This window comes from Cyanistes caeruleus, chromosome 20 (assembly GCF_971803275.1).
Source record: "Cyanistes caeruleus chromosome 20, bCyaCae1.hap1.1, whole genome shotgun sequence".
NCBI lineage: Eukaryota > Metazoa > Chordata > Aves > Passeriformes > Paridae > Cyanistes > Cyanistes caeruleus.
The window spans coordinates 4,622,313-4,637,857 of NC_141720.1; the positions used below are offsets into that span (position 1 = coordinate 4,622,313).

The following is a 15,545-nucleotide window of genomic DNA, read 5'->3' on the forward strand; positions in this document are numbered from 1 at the left end:
GGTTGGAGACAAAAAGGGGTGAGGTTTCACATCAGATCTCCAGCTCAGAAGGGGAGATGGGGCAAAAGGACAGGGGGAATGAACTACAAGCCCCGGTGTGGATTTTATTAAACAAGAAGGAATTCCAACAGCAAACACACATGAACAAAGAGCCCCTGGCCTCGTGGCTCTTTGCCATCACATCCAGAAACTCTGCTCCCTGGCAGTCTGGAGCACAGTTTAATTAACCTAGACAGCAATCAGCTCCCAAACACAGCACCAGCAGCCGCCGTTTCTGCACTCACTGGATTCAATCCCATAATCCCAAATGTGTCATTTTGTTGCCCTAGGAAGGGATGATTCCTACTGAACAGCCAGCAAAATTATGAGGATTTCATCATTTTTGATGGGGAGGGACTACAGGGAGACACAGCAGACTGGGATCAGCTCTCAAAACAGCCAATCCAGGAGGGAAAATATCCAGAGGTATTTCCCTGCCTGCCCCGTGGGCACACAATCACACACTGCCTGGTCTCTGAGTCAGGAAGTGAGGCACATCCAGTATGACCCAACAGGAGACTAGTTAGGCGCTAATATAAAATGGGATTTCACCACTGCACGCACCAAACCTGCCCCTGCGCTCCTCTGGAAATCACGGGTTTAGCTCCAGCCCAGGGCAGCCCCAAGATTTGAAGCCTTGATCTTCCCAGGATGGGAAGGGCGGGAGGAAGGATTTAGCTGCACAGCCCTGGAGCTGCAGAAGGCCAAGGCATCAGTTTGCTGCAATGTGCTCCCTCCCCATCCCAGCGTTGGGAGCGCCAGTACCAAAATCCTGCTGCTGGGAGACCTGGGCAGCCAGACCAGCTGGCAAAGGCACATCTGACCCTGACATCCCGCAAAAAAAATCACAAACAGCAAAAAAGGTCGAGTTTTTGTCACAGCACAGGGAGGTGCCAGTTGGCCCCTACCAACAGGTTGGTGCCAGCTCTTGGCAGGAGGAAACGCAGCCCTCGGGTCCGTGGTGGCAGAGCTACAGCCACGCTGTGCCCCCGGGCAGGGCAGGAGGATGTGGAGCGCGGCTGGGGCCGGCTGCTGGCTGCCAAAAGGGATCCCCTGGGCCCTTCCTGACATGAGCTCTCACACTGGCACGGCCGGCGGTGGGAAGATGCCGAGCTCCTCCCGCAGGGACTCCACTGGCTGCTCCCAGCGCTGCTCGTAGTAGATGTTCAGGACACAGCTGGAGTTGAGCCCGCTCCGAATCGCCCAGGGAACCAGCTCGGTGGCCAGGACCTGCAGCTTTCTGGAACAAACGATACAGGTGGTGGCAGTGTTGATATCCACGTTTTGTTAATTTCCTTCTCCAAGTCCCCATTGTAGGCTGATGCCAAGCCCATGCATCCCATGTATCTCTCTAACTTCCTGGCATTCCCTCTGCTTAACTCACAGGGGAAACTGAGGCACAGAAGATGGTGTGCCAGGAAGGCTACAGTCAACACCAACCCAAGGCCAGAACTCAGGTTCTGCAACTGCTGGGCCACCAAAACAGATGCAGTGGGGCAGGGAACAGCTGCCAGTGTGGTGAGGGTCCTGCTGGCCCTCAATACATGTCCATCCAGGGCCTGGGAATTGCTCCTGCCTGGCACAGGGGAGCTGGTGTTGACTGCAGATTAAGCATCAGGTTCTGCTTCAGTGACAAGGCAAAGTTGTCACCACTTCCTTGGGATGTGGGGACAGCAGTAGGCTCACGGAGGGATCCATGGCTGACTCCCCCCTGCAGCAGTGTCCCCTCTTTGTCCCCAGTGGACACAGGAAAGTGCCACACTGGCTGGGTGTACCCAGGGCAGAGACTGGGCACCTACCGTGTGCTGAGCCGGACTGGGCCAAACGCTGCTCCCAGGACACACATGGGCAGCCCTGTCTGGATGGCTTCGAACCACTTCACCACCACCTCACCTGGGAGGGAGCAGGGAGGTTGTGAGCAGACAGGATCAAGGGCCAGCCAGGGCTGCGAGGCTCCTCAGCACAGGCTGTACATCTGCCCTTCCCAAGGATGGCTACTTGAGAATGCTTCCTAAGCCTGGCCATGGCCTCATCCTGTGCCAGGATCAGCCTTGTCACACACCACTCACCCACCCCAGAGGGATGGCATCCCACAAGCCCTGGGAGCTTGGGGAACACGTCCCAGGCAGTCCTGCAGACCTCAGCAGTGCAGTGCCAAGGCCTGGTGCTCCGTGTGGCTCTCCCAGTCTCCCAGCACAGGACTTTTACAAAACTGCCTGGACTCGGGCAGAGCCTGCAAGAGGAGACCAGTCATGCTGGTTCCCACAGGCACCCACAAGGCTGCACTTGTGACTTGCTATTGAGTCAGACACAAAACGAGGGCAGAGGACACAGAGACGTGCAGATAAGGAGTAACCAGGAATTCCCTTCTGCCTTCACAGAGAGCTTGCAAAACATCCCTCCCTCCTTGCCACCCTCCCTGCCAGGCAGAAACCACCCATCTGCCTGTGCCCAGGGCTTGGGCAGAGCATCTCTCAGCAGGGAAAAGGTGACATCTTCATGGCCTTTCGGTCACCACAGAGCCAGTGATGTAGGACAGTGGTGATGCAAAATCCCCACACACTGACCCGGGCTGAGGATCAGGGAGTCTGGCTGGCCCAGCCTGCTCCATTTTCGGGGGGAACCAAGCACAATTGGTGGGTTTGGCAGTGCAGCTCCCTGAGCCCGCTGCTGCTCACCCAGCATGTTGGTTGGCATGCCCAGGAGGGTGTGCATCAGGTCATGGACCTCCCGGTACCGCTGGATCACATATGCCAGCTCTTCATCATCAACAAACTTGGGTGGCATCCGGGTGTCTGGAGAAACCTTCTGCAAATCCAAAGAGGTCCAACTCAACTCTGTGGCTGAACCTCACCTGTGCTCCCAGCACAGGGATCAGCCACCAGCTAGAAATCTGCACCCCATGAATCCCCACACTCACATTGTCCTCCAAGAACCGGACATACTCCCGGCCCAGTGAGCCATCCGGCAGCCCCTGCAGCCTGGCCATGTCCAGGGTGGAGAGACGGATACGAGGCCGTTCCCTGGAAGCAAAACACAGGCCAGTGAGACTCCCAGTGAAACCCACAGCAGCCAGTCCTGGAGAAAAAGAGCCCTTGGAAACCCCCACTCCTGCCTCTGCCTATCCTTGCTATTTCCCTGTGCAGATCCTAACTGCTCACTGCAGGGACAGCACTGTCTGCACTTCTGTTCTGGAGGCTGGGACACAAATTGCTTAAAGGATATACCTGAAGCCTTGGCAATAAAAGGGCTTTTATCTTGTGCACTTGTAACAGCTCTGGTGAGAAAAACACTGGTGTCCTCTGCACAGTGCTGCTGTGTAGGCTGCCAGCCAGGCACAGCCCCCAGCAGCAGCCAACACTGCAGAGCAGAGCAATTTAGTGCCCCTGCAAAGCAGCCAGAGCTTCAAATGAACAACCCCAAAGAGAAGAAGGAATTTGTTGTAAACACAGGTTTAATTTCAATCCTGCTCAGGCTTTCACCACCAGCCACATGGCAGCCACACAGAGAAAGGTCTTCTCTACAGGTTGTTGGCAAACAGGTGCCTCACAGCTTTGGAAGTAAACAAAAGCCCTTTTATTTCCATTCACAGGGTGAACTCTTCCCATGATAAAAGCCCCACAGTGGATCCAGGACCTGCTCAGCTCCTAGACTGGAGGTGCCAGGAAGATAAGCAGCACTGGCACCAGTTTCACATTGGCTGTAGATATTTCCTTGTTTATTTGTTGTCAAAGGGTCCTCAGCAGCTTGGGGGATAAAAACAAAAATACCTTTGTGCCTAATTCAGACCCCTGAAAATCCCTGCAATACCAGAGGGCAAGGAGCAGGTGGGTATGTCCCTTCCCAGTCCTCTGCTTGGGCAGTTCTTCTGGGATTCAGCCCCATCCCAGTGCTCTGGATGTTTTACCAAGTCAACTTCCTGAACCAGGATGAGGCTGGTCTGCACAAACATATGGCAAAAGGCAATTTTTCTCTAGCTGCTATGTGACACAAGCAGTGGGTGTGACACACAACAGGGAACAGGGAGAAGGCAAGCATATATACAGTGAGAGCTTGGTTAATAAGAGAAATCCCTCCTGGTCCTCAGCCTTGCTGCACTCAACAAGTCCTTGCAGACATGGAAGCAGAAGTGACGGAGTCATAAAGAAGAAAACAAGAGAACCCTCATTTCAGCTTGAGCCAGGAAAAAAAATGGAAGTCTGAGGAGGAGGCAGACCAGCAGAGACAAAGTCTCCAATGCAAGAAAATGCAGCAGCAGGCACAGGGAAGAAACCCATGGATGTAGTGTGTTCTCATCACTACTCAGCATCCACATCCATGAGTTTCTCCCCTGTGCCTGCTGCTGCATCTTGTGGTGTTGGCAGCTGCCAGTTCCAGCAGCAAAGCAGAATAGACAGGCAAGTAGTGCCTGCCCTTAGACGTGTCACAGGGCTCCTGTGAACATTAAAAATAAAGTTAGCCTGGAGGGCTAGAGCTAACAAAACACTTGTCTGCTTCCAAGCAGGGCCAAGGAACCCGCTTGGCCTCGTGTCTGCCTCCCCACCACAAACCAGGCGGTGAGGGTGGGAGGGATGGGGAGGGACGCACTGGAGGATGCGGTAACCTTCAGGGTGGTTTTTCATCTTGTCTCGCAGGTTTGGCAGGGCCAGGCAGCCCGTGGTCTCCCCAAGGACTGCCACCATGTCTGAAAAAGAGACCAGAGAATGACCCAAGAGCTATTTTCGCAACACCCAGCTATCCTTGGTTGGCAGGTGAGGAAATAGGGCAATGAACCCATTGACCAGGAGCAGGCTGGAAGCCTGTGGCAAAGTGGGGACTCCATAAACCACAGATCTTCAGCTTCAGGACTCCTCTGCCCTGATGTCACCCACATGACCCTTCCTGGGAGTGGGATGGAGGAGCAGGCATGAGGCCCGGGGGACTCTGGAGAAATAGACCGGTCTGGGTGGCATCACAAGGGGTCACACTGGGGTGTGTTTGGGTTTCCTCACTCCCTGTCTTTCATAGCCTCCTGCGCCGGCTCAGTTCTCATCCCTGGGCTTGCCCCAGACTCTCCCACGAAGCTCCGAGGATGCAGGGAGCGGGGTTTTCTGGCGCTCCCCTCGCCGGCCTTACCGTGTCTGTAGGGGTCACAGAGCGCCATGACCGCGGAGCCGGCGGCCAGCAGCGCCTTCTGCAGCGGGCTGGTGGGGATGTGCCCGGGGTACAGCTGGTGCCACCCTCCCATCTCCTCCTCCTCCTCCTCCCCGCCGCGTCCATCCCGGCCCCGCGGCTCGCTGTGGCTCGGCCGGGCTCTGCCTGCGGGGAGCAGCGGGTAAGGGACCGGCCCGGCTGAGGGGCTGGTCCGGACGCTGCAGGGGCTGCGGAGGGAGGCACTTGCCTGGGGAAGCGGGACCCCCCCGGTGCAGCGGGACCCCCGCCCGCGCCGCCCGCAGCAGCAGCTGCCGCATCCCCGGTGCCGGCCCCGCCGCTGCCCCGGAAGCGCCCGGCGCGGGGCGGGGCGGGGTGGCCATGGCGGCGGCCGGGCTGCCCGGGCTGGCCGGGCTGGCCGGGCTCTTCGCCGTGTACAAGCCGGCGGGGGTGGCGTGGAGCCGTGTCCGGGAGGCGGTGGAGACGCGGCTGCTGCGCGGTGAGCGCGGGCGGCGGGACCCCCTAACCAGTCCCATCCCCAGGGGCTACCGGTGGGGGCCATCCCATCCCCATCCCATCCCATCCCATCCCATCCCATCCCATCCCATCCCATCCCATCCCATCCCATCCCATCCCATCCCATCCCATCCCATCCCATCCCATCCCATCCCATCCCCATCCCGTCTCCATCCCATCCCCATCCCGTCCCCATCCCATCCCATCCCATCCCCATCCCATCCCCATCCCATCCCATCTCCATCCCATCCCCATCCCATCCCCATCCCGTCTCCATCCCATCCCCATCCCATCCCATCCCATCCCATCCCATCCCATCCCATCCCATCCCATCCCATCCCATCCCATCCCATCCCATCCCATCCCATCCCATCCCCATCCCATCCCATCCCATCCCATCCCCATCCCATCCCATCCCATCCCATCCCATCCCCATCCCATCCCCATCCCGTCCCCATCCCCATCCCCATCCCCATCTCCTCCCCATCCCCTCCTCATCCCGTCCCATCCCCGGGGTTCTCCGGTCCCCCCTGACCCCTCCGCCCCGTTTCTCTTCCAGAGCTGAACGCCGCACCGGGCCGCCCCCCGCGGCAGCGAATCCGCTTCCTGCCGGCCCCGGCCCCGGGCGGCGGCGGGGCCCTGGAGCTGGTGGCTGCCAGGGTGCCCGTGCTGGCCGACCACCCCCTCGGTAAGGGCGCGGCGGGGCTTGGGCCGGGAGAAACCGGGGACCGGTGGGAGCCCCGGGCAGGCGCTGCGGACCGGCTCCATCACTGTCTCCGTTGCAGTCTTAGGCCCGCGGTTCAGGAAGCTGAAGATCGGAGCAGGTCACCGGCTGGATGTGAAAGCCTCGGGAGTCTTCGGTGGGTCTGGTCCCGGAGCAGCCGCGTGTTCTGCTGTCTGCAAAGTGATGGGTTTCCATGCAGAAAGGGAGATAGGTGGATGCATGACCATTGCTCTGCAGCAGCCCCTGGATCTCACAGCCCCACTGGGAGTTTAAAGTACTAAAACACAGAAGAAATGTCCCAGCAAGCCACTGGCAAAGCTGGATGGGAGAGACCCGGGCACACGGAGTTTTGCTGGGGGATGTTAATTCCCATGTCTGCTCCACCACCTGAACTGGCTTTGCTGTGGCTGGCACTGCTGAACATTTGCCCTGGGTGCCCAGGTGGAGAGTTCTGGGAAAATCCCAGAGCTCTGGTTACAGCCCTATGGTTTTCAAGCCAGACAATAATCTGGGGGTCTGATTGCACTGCTCAGACATGACTCCTGAGGAGATACAGCCCAGTCCAGGGGGCAAGGGTGGTGTGCGTGTTCAGTGCTGTGTAAATGCACATCAGTGACTTTTTGTGAGGCTGAATAACAAGTCCCCCATTTTCTGTTTCAGTGCTTGGTATCGGCCATGGGAACAAGCTTCTCACTGATCTCTATAACTGCCACCTGACCAAGGTAGGTGCTGGCCCTGAGCAGGCCATGGAGCCCCAGAGTGCCATCGCACTCTGATCCTGCCCCAGTGCCCCAGACCAGCCTTGTGATGCTGATTTTGCACTTAAGTCTCAAACCTACCAATGCTTCTGTGAGCTTTTCAGAGTTCAGGGTTTCATCCTTCACATGAGCATCCACCTATGGTTTTTTGAGCAGAGGATGCTGCTGTCTTTTTGTGCAAAACTCTCATAGCCTGCACTTGTAGCAGTTGCATTCAATACTGCTACTCAATTGCTTGGAGCATTTTTTTTGATAATTTGCACTCTTTGTCCTTCTTCCAGGTTTATACTGTTGGTGGGCTTTTTGGTAAAGCCACTGATGACTTCTCAGATACAGGGAATTTAGTAGAGAAGACAACATTTGGTAAGAAACTGATGTGGTTTGTTTTTTTTTTTTTAAACAGAACACCAAACAGCAGATTAACTGCAAAGCATTTAATTAGGTAAATTGCACAATGACAAAAGCCACATCTTGAATGTCTTCTAGTCCTTGTTGATGTCGTAGTTCTCGTGTTCTAAGTCTAACCACAATATATACAAAGCCAGTGTGAATGCTGGTCACAGTGGCTGCTACTGGGTTGGTCAGGACCCAGATCTCCCTGTGAATCACACTTGGAGATAGTAGTTAGGAGATTTTATTAAATGAAAACATACAATAAGAAAACTGGAGCATCAACATTTTGGAATCAGTTAAGCAAAATAACTTTTCCCTTTGCAGTCCAGCTCTGTAGAGCCAGGGGAAGTGACCTTGCAAAGGCCACCCCTCAGCTCTCATCAGCCCCTTTTGATGTGCCTGCTTGAGGGACGGCAATACCTCAGTGGCACTTCTCAGCCTTTCCAGTTTCTGGATGGATAATTGAGACTTTGTTTCTGCCTTAATATTTGCAGATCATATCACAAGGGAGAAGCTGGAGAGGATTCTTGCTGTCATTCAAGGGACAAATCAAAAGGCCCTGCTGATGTGCGTATCCACCGGGGAAATGAGCTGATCTGATCCCAGTAGCATTTGCTGGTCTTCAAAACAAATGAGAGGATTTTGTTTCCAATAATCAAAGTCTTTAGAGATTGGAGTGCTACCAAGGGGCAGAGAGGAGTTACACTGAGTGCTCTGTGCTTTGCTGAGAGGTTGCAGTTAAGTCTTCCTTGTATCCCAAAATCTCCAGTCTGCTGGTTTAGGACCAATCTGCTATATTAGGACTGACAAAAATAACTTGTAGACATGACTAAGTACCTCCCTCCCAAACTGTGCTACACTACTGACAGTACATACACTACTAAAATATATGCAAAAACTCCCTGGATAGTTTTAAGAATAAAAATTGCATCTCTGTTTTATTTGGGATGGACACATATTTTGAATCTCTTTGGAGAGAAGTTCTAAATGTCTCTGCTGCTCTTTTTTTTTTTTTCCCCTAGGTATTCTAACATTGATATGAAAACACAAGAGGCATATGAGCTGGCTGTCAAAGGGTTGATTCGCCCCATGGGAAAAAGCCCCCCAATAATCACAGCAGTCCGATGCATCCAGTTTGCACTTCCAGAATTCCAGCTAGGTAGGACTGGCACAGAATGTACTGGGGAGCTCTGAGTATATATTATGGCAAATAAGTTGGTAAACTTCATTTTCTTACTCATTATTTACTGCAAAATGAGTTGATGGGAATTTCTTCTTGACTTGTAATTTCTCTGGTAAATCCAGCTGGCTCATAACTTTCTCCTTGACAGTTCACATCTAAACCCAAGGCTGGAAAATTTGCATCATGAATACCTATGCAGGAAATTCTTCTTAGCTCAATGTTTCAGTGTAATGCATTTCAGTGCTGGGTTTTGGGTTTTTTTAAAGTGTGGTCTGTTTTCCTGTAGCCAGTACCCCTTCCCTCACAAATTGTCTTATTAAAAAAGGTGCCTTTTTATCTCCTTTAAAATACCTATATTTCTACATTACTCTTCTATATCTATAGGTTTGTTTTCTAAAGTATTCACTTTGGAAGGGTGTGGAACACCCTGCAGTATTCCAGAAAAATCATACCATGCTCTTAGTGTCTTCTGCCAAACCAGTTCTTTCAGCATAACTGCGAGTGATGTCTGGATTTACAGTGTCAGAGCTTGTGTCAAAGCTTTGCTTCTGAAAGAATGTCTCTGTCCTCCTAGAAATCCATTGCTTGCACGAGACTCAGCAGTACCTCCGGAAGCTGGTTCATGAGATCGGTCTGGAGCTGAAATCATCTGCTGTGTGCACACAAGTGCGGAGAATACGCGACGGGGTTTTCACGGTGGACGACGCTCTCCCGAGAACCCAGTGGAACCTGCAGAGCATCCAGGAGGCAATTCGGAACTGCCAGCTCAAAGTGGAAACAGAGCTGGAGAAAACCCTGGGACACGGGGAGAACAGTCCTGTTCATCAGCTGGGTGGGGACATGGCTGAGCATGCTCGGCAGGAGCGTCCGTGAGCAATCCCTGCAGCACAATACGGCAGCGACGTGCCAGCAACGTGATGGACAGCAGAAGGGAAGAGGTTAATTGCAGTTCACTTCCACCCTTTCCCGGAGATGACTTTTATCAGAGGCCTTATTTTCTTCAGTGACAGGCTGTATCATTTTTTTTAAAGCATCACAAACAGTTCATTAACAGGAAGTTGCTGTGCCAAAATTCCCGTTGATTTTGAGAACATTAGGTTGCTAAGGGATATAAAAACCCATTCCTGAATTGTTTAGCAGCAGGAAGTAGTGTCTTAGAAAGCTGTATTCCCTTGACTGCACAGATTTGTTCTTTGCAACTGGCAGCATAACTTATCTGCTGTATGGATTTTATTTTCCCTGTGTTCTCCTGGAATGTTTTCTTTCCATTAGCCCTGCTCTCAGACACATGAGAGCTCAAAATTGGGCTCAGTGAGGGGTGTTGAGGAGAAAGCACAACTTACCCAAAGCAATGCAAGGAAATGGTTTTATCCAGAGTAGGCATATGATGAAAAGTGGTTTATAATGGGGACTAATGCACAGGATACACAAAAAATAAAACTGAAAATGACCTAACTGGGAAGAGGTTGGTTCTCTCAGTACTCATCTTTGTACATTGACCCATAAAAAACCCAGCAAGTGCTACTTTATTTTATCCATTTTTTCCTGAAGAGCCAAGGGTGTTCAGTGGTCTCTGGTATCCTCATCTGCAGCAGCTCCTTGCAGATAGCAGGTCTTGCCCATTGCTGAAACTATAAACTCTGTGATACCATTTGGTCTCTGTCAGCTCATTATAGCTGGGTCTGACTTTGCAGAAACACTTTCTAAATTTAAGGTGAAAATCTGGATTTACACTTACCATTATTGCACTCAGTGATTTTCCAGTTATATATATATATATATATATATATACTTAGTGAGTTTGGAGATTTATTTATGGAAAGCAGATTTGTTCTGTTCCTCTCCTAGACTTGGACAAAGACCAGCATATTTCATCCTCCAGGTGACAGCCATAAAGGTAAAGAGTAACTCTGGGAGAGGCAGTCACAGGGGCCATGATGAAGTACCTCAGTGGCAGCGTGCAGTCCTGTCCCGAAGCATCCCTGGAGTCCTTAACTTAGTCCCTGGAATTTTTTAGTTCCAGCTTCCTCTGGGCTGCACAGAGCAGCCACAACAGCCCTGGAATGTGGAACGCAGCTGCCACCACCTGGCAAAGCCATCGTGCTAGCAGCAGGGATTCCCTTGGGTTGTTCTCATCCTCCATGGACAAGGGACTTGGATCAGGGGACCTTCCCTGGACACCTGCCCAGTGCTACCTGAAGTGTAAACCCAGCCCTGCAGCCGCAAGCAGGACACTTGCACAGCTACAGCTGCCAAGTTTGAACCCCAGTGCTCCTACATAGTGGGGAAGAAAACATGGACTTCTCACTCCTTGAACAACGTTCAGTAACTTTCGTAATGGACTATACTTCATCCTGTCAGCTCATATCTCACACAAACTGAAGAATTTCCATATATACTTCCTATTGCAAAAACAATTTCCAGTTGCGTGTGTCACTGACAGAGGAACATTTTGGTTGGAACACTCCAGGCTGAACCAGTCCTTCTACACAGGAAATACCGGCCAAAACAGTAACTTTAGCAACAAAGTTTGCATTTCCCAGTTCTTGCCACCTTGTGACTTTTTTTTCCTCCCCTTAAAACTATTCCAAAACATGAGTGTTCCACACTTGGCAGAGGGGTATGTGGTGGAGACGGGTGTGAAAATCCCCCTGAGAGTCCACTCTGGTCAGGCCACAGGAAATATCCTGCACAGCTGCACAGCAACAGAGACTTACTTGGATGAATCATGGAATATACAGGCTCTTTCTGACCCCCTGCTTGAGACCATTCCCCAGAGTTTTGGAGGCAAAACAAGACACTTATTAGTGATGTTTCAGTGCCACGTTCAGAGCCAGGAGTGCAAAACTAATTATCTGTTCTCAGCAGCAGCCATGTGCTTGGTTTCTGGCTCCAAATCACAACGAAGACAGATTAATTTGATTCAAATTTGGAAGTAACAAGCAGACTGCAGCATGGGCCTAAGTGGAGACTAGAAGGTCTTTGAAATTAAAAATGGGCAGAAGGACACCAAGCCTGAGTAAAAAAGGAACAATAGATCTGCAGTCAGCAGAGCACTTCATCACTTCCAACTGCCCAAAGCAGCCAAATTTAGTCTGTACAGTCACCCTCAGCCCTAACACTGACACTGTGCTCCCAACATCTTCCACTGTCCAGGACAGTGCTCACTCCCACCATGACTCTGCACTTAGAGCAAAGAAAAATGATTCTGCACCTGTACATTCCTAGAGATGACATTTTAATTACTCAGGTTATAGATGTCTCGATGTAGTTCTAGAATTTCTTCCCAAGTTCATGCAATGTTTTATAGGCTCTTAAAGTAAATTACTGACATGTGAAAGCTACTTTATTCAGAGTGGACAGTTAACACAACTTTATATTTTACCATTTACTACAGAAATGATACAAAACCTCCAGATACCAGAGCAGGTATGTACAAAAATACAAAACACCCAGACTTCTCAGGATTTGTTAATAAAACAAAATAAAACCCGCAAAGCACCACAATTTCTGCCTTCTTCCTTCCCGTCATAGGGTTTTCCTTTCAAAGCAGCTATTACATTGCACATTTGTATGTCCTCACTTCCTCTATCCATTTGTAATCAAACAGCCCCTGGATACTGCAGGGAATCAAAGGCTCCATGGAACATCAACCTGAACTACAACCTTTCAAAAACAAAAATAAAAATCCTGTTGATCAGTAGTACATGAAATGATCTAAAATCCTACATCCCTTTTCCAAGATTCCTTTTCCACCTTCTGTTTCTTCTAAACCAGGACGACACCAACATGTAATGGCCCAGTGACAGTCACTTTTGGAAGGCATGGCAGTCTCCAGGTTCAGGACTAGTCACTGAGCTCCAGGTCATACTCAGGATAGAGCTGTTTTGTAGTGACCCCTCGGATAACAGCTATAAAGGAAATAAAGAAACAGCATTACCTTCATTAAACAAAGATCAGATGAGTCAGAAATGTGGTGTTTCCCTCCCCTAATTATCCCATAGCACATCTCGTAGCCAGGAATAGTTTTGCAGCTGTGCCTCCTGCTTGCCCAAACACTTTTTTTTAAAGTGAAGAATCTGCAACACAATCTTTGCCTCCATGGTATCAACTTCTTTCTGTGTCTGTATGAAAACAGTGACTAAAAAAGTCTTGAACAGCTTTCCCTTCCTTACCTAGCTTGCCCAGGAGCATCTGCCCAGCATCTTTGATTTCATTGTACTCATGGAGAAGTGAGATGTGCTTGTCTAGTTCCTCCAGGCTGTAGCCCCTGTAAAATAAGATCAGAAATGTCACAAATGACACAGAGGGACTGAGGGTTCCTGCTGCTGTGGGAGATACTCAAGCCTGGCACCTCAGAATCCACAAAAATGCAGCAAAGTGCAGTTGCTGCAAAGCATAAGCATGAAAGCTCTGAATAAGCTCCAGAGAGCCAATTCACCCAAGTTCTCAGAATCAAGTAGAATCAAGAGCAGGGGCAGTGAATTCCATTGACATGTATCTCTAACTTGTTTATAGGGAAAAAATTAAGAATCATTTAGGATGGAAAAGACCTCCAAGATCATTAAGTCTAACCTTTGGCCAAGCACCACCATTTTAACTAAACCAGAGTACTGAGTGCCATATCCAGTCATCTCTTGAACACCTCCAGGGACCATGACTCCATCCTCTCCCTGGCCAGCCCATTCCAATGTTTCATCACCCTTTCAGCAAAGAAATTCCTCCTGATGTCCAACCTGAAGTTCCCCTGGCACAGTCTGTGGCCATCTCCTCTTGTCCTGTAGCTAGGGTTTGTTTATCCTTGAGGATAAATGATAAAGGGTTCTAGAACAGCCTTTGTTGTTCTACCATTTCCATCCTATGCACTACACTTACCTTGGAAAATATCAATCCTTCACAACAAATAACAAATGGCTAAAATTATCTGTTCCCAGTAAACACATAATTACCTCAGGAACACCCAGGCTAAAGCAAAAATCCTCTTATGCAAGCTCCTAGTAAAACTTGTTTTGCTTTACCACATGAAGTGGAAAGATTGTCTCTAACAAGTCCCATCACTTAAAACAACTCTGCAACCAACACTGCACCATGCCAACAATGGCATCACAGAAGGTCAGCTCTCAGCTCCAATTCCTGGATCACATTTTGTTTTAAAAACAAAAATAATTAAGACATCACAGTGAACACTGAGCTTGCCAAGGACATACTCGGACAATAATTGTGCAATTTCCTGGTCTAGAGCAAGGTCTTTGCGTTTCAGCTCTTCGATTTCACACCGCAGGGCTTCTTCACTGGCTCCATTAGGCTGGAAAGACTTTGGAGATGGGATCTGTAGAACACAGAAGACATGTAGCAGGAACTCTGCTTCAGATAAGATGCTGGAGCACTCATGGGAAAATAGTGTGTGTGTCACTGGATAAAACGAGAAAATAGAAAAGGAAAAAAGAATATCCCCAGGGCAGGGAGGAAGGGTTCAAATAAAATATGGATCAGTGTACATAATATTAGCCTGCACCATATCATATCCGACAGCACTTTAAAGAGTTACACTGCAAAGTGAAAACAAATAATTAAAAATCATAATGTGCCTTTTACGAGAAACTCCCAGCGAAAACTGCGGTGCCGGCACTAACCCGGGGAAACAGAACCTTCACCCTCAAGTCAAAACATGGCCCGCCGGGCCTGGCTGAGCCCCCGCGAACGTGTGAGCGGCTCCCGGGGCAGCCCCGCGCAGAACTCACCGGTGCCCTGAATCCGGCCGTGCCGCTCCGCCGGCCGCCGGCCGAGACCCTGGCAAAGCAGAGGGTGCCGCGTCAGGGGCCGGTACCGCCGCCTCGGCGGGGACACGGCCCGGGAGGGGATGGGCAGAGGGAACAGGCTCCTACCTCCCGGGCAGGGCCCGCGGCGGCAGGTGGCGGGGCGGGCTGCGGCCCGCGCTCGGCGGCACCCGCTCGGCCAGGGCTGAGGGCTCCGCGCTGAGGGCTCGGGACCCCCGCCACACCGGAGAGCCGCGGTCACCCCGACACAGAGAACGCCGGGAGTTGTAGTCTGCCGCTGAGGGGTGCGGCGGGAGTTGTAGTCCTGCTGCCGACGGACATGCCGGGAGTCGTAGTCCTCTGCCGGGCCCGAGCGTGTGAGGCTGCAGGTGACATTGGGTGTGGCATGACACAATTGTCCCCCAATGGCCGCAGCCGAGGTAGTTACACTTCATGCTTCAGAGACACCTCAGCACCGCGGCTCAGCTGGGACAGGGACTCAGGGGGTCTCGGGGTCTCTCACACAGAATCACTGAATCAATCTGGTTCAAAAAGACCTCTAGTATGAAAACACTCTGAGTCCAACCTGCGATCGAACACCACCATGTCAACCAGACCACGGCCCTGGGTGTCACATCCAGTCTTTATCCTCCGCAATATTGCTTCCGCAAAGTGAGCACTGCCCACGTCCCAGCTTGTCCCCGTGTCCCGCCGGGCCACCGCAGCTCCCTCCGGGGCCGACACCCCGAATCCCAGAGGCTCGGACGGCGCTGGAGCCCCGTCCCGCCGCGCTCGGGCCCGGCAAGCACAGGGAGCCGTGTCCTGTGTGTGCCGTGTCGCACAGCCGGGGCTGCCCGAGCCTCAGGTGCTGCCGCGCTCGGAAGGTCAAAGGATTTGGGATCACACACAGCGACCCCGCCGCCTGCGCTGCCCGCGGGATCAGCGCTCGGACACCACAGGGCAGAACGCCAGGCGGGTGTGCGGGAAGCGCCCGGCAAAGGCGAGGGAAGCCGGGCTGACCCCTCCCGGCATTTGCTCTGGGCTGT

At 51.8% G+C, this 15,545-nt stretch overlaps 3 protein-coding genes across 3 annotated transcripts; 1 reads left to right on the plus strand and 2 right to left on the minus strand.

Annotated features, from left to right (window-relative positions):
* Window positions 1-84: 84 nt before the first annotated feature.
* Window positions 85-5,505, minus strand: COQ4 (coenzyme Q4). The gene is made up of 7 exons (XM_086858013.1): window positions 5,416-5,505; window positions 5,155-5,333; window positions 4,627-4,723; window positions 2,960-3,062; window positions 2,718-2,847; window positions 1,839-1,932; window positions 85-1,279 (listed from the first exon to the last, which is right to left on the minus strand). The coding sequence occupies exons 1-7, from the start codon at window positions 5,487-5,489 to the stop codon at window positions 1,117-1,119; spliced, it is 840 nt and encodes a 279-aa protein (XP_086714139.1). The 5' UTR covers window positions 5,490-5,505; the 3' UTR covers window positions 85-1,116.
* Window positions 5,506-5,543: 38 nt separating this feature from the next.
* On the plus strand, window positions 5,544-10,205 carry TRUB2 (TruB pseudouridine synthase family member 2). Its single transcript, XM_086858012.1, has 8 exons — window positions 5,544-5,668; window positions 6,245-6,373; window positions 6,471-6,545; window positions 7,070-7,131; window positions 7,449-7,530; window positions 8,055-8,127; window positions 8,583-8,719; window positions 9,318-10,205. The coding sequence occupies exons 1-8, from the start codon at window positions 5,551-5,553 to the stop codon at window positions 9,614-9,616; spliced, it is 975 nt and encodes a 324-aa protein (XP_086714138.1). The 5' UTR covers window positions 5,544-5,550; the 3' UTR covers window positions 9,617-10,205.
* A 1,862-nt stretch (window positions 10,206-12,067) lies between these two features.
* Window positions 12,068-15,021, minus strand: SWI5 (SWI5 homologous recombination repair protein). Its single transcript, XM_086858014.1, has 5 exons — window positions 14,629-15,021; window positions 14,485-14,533; window positions 13,951-14,072; window positions 12,919-13,013; window positions 12,068-12,654 (listed from the first exon to the last, which is right to left on the minus strand). Exons 1-5 carry the CDS (start codon window positions 14,952-14,954, stop codon window positions 12,590-12,592), a joined length of 657 nt encoding a protein of 218 aa, XP_086714140.1. The 5' UTR covers window positions 14,955-15,021; the 3' UTR covers window positions 12,068-12,589.
* Between the last annotated feature and the right edge of the window lie 524 nt (window positions 15,022-15,545).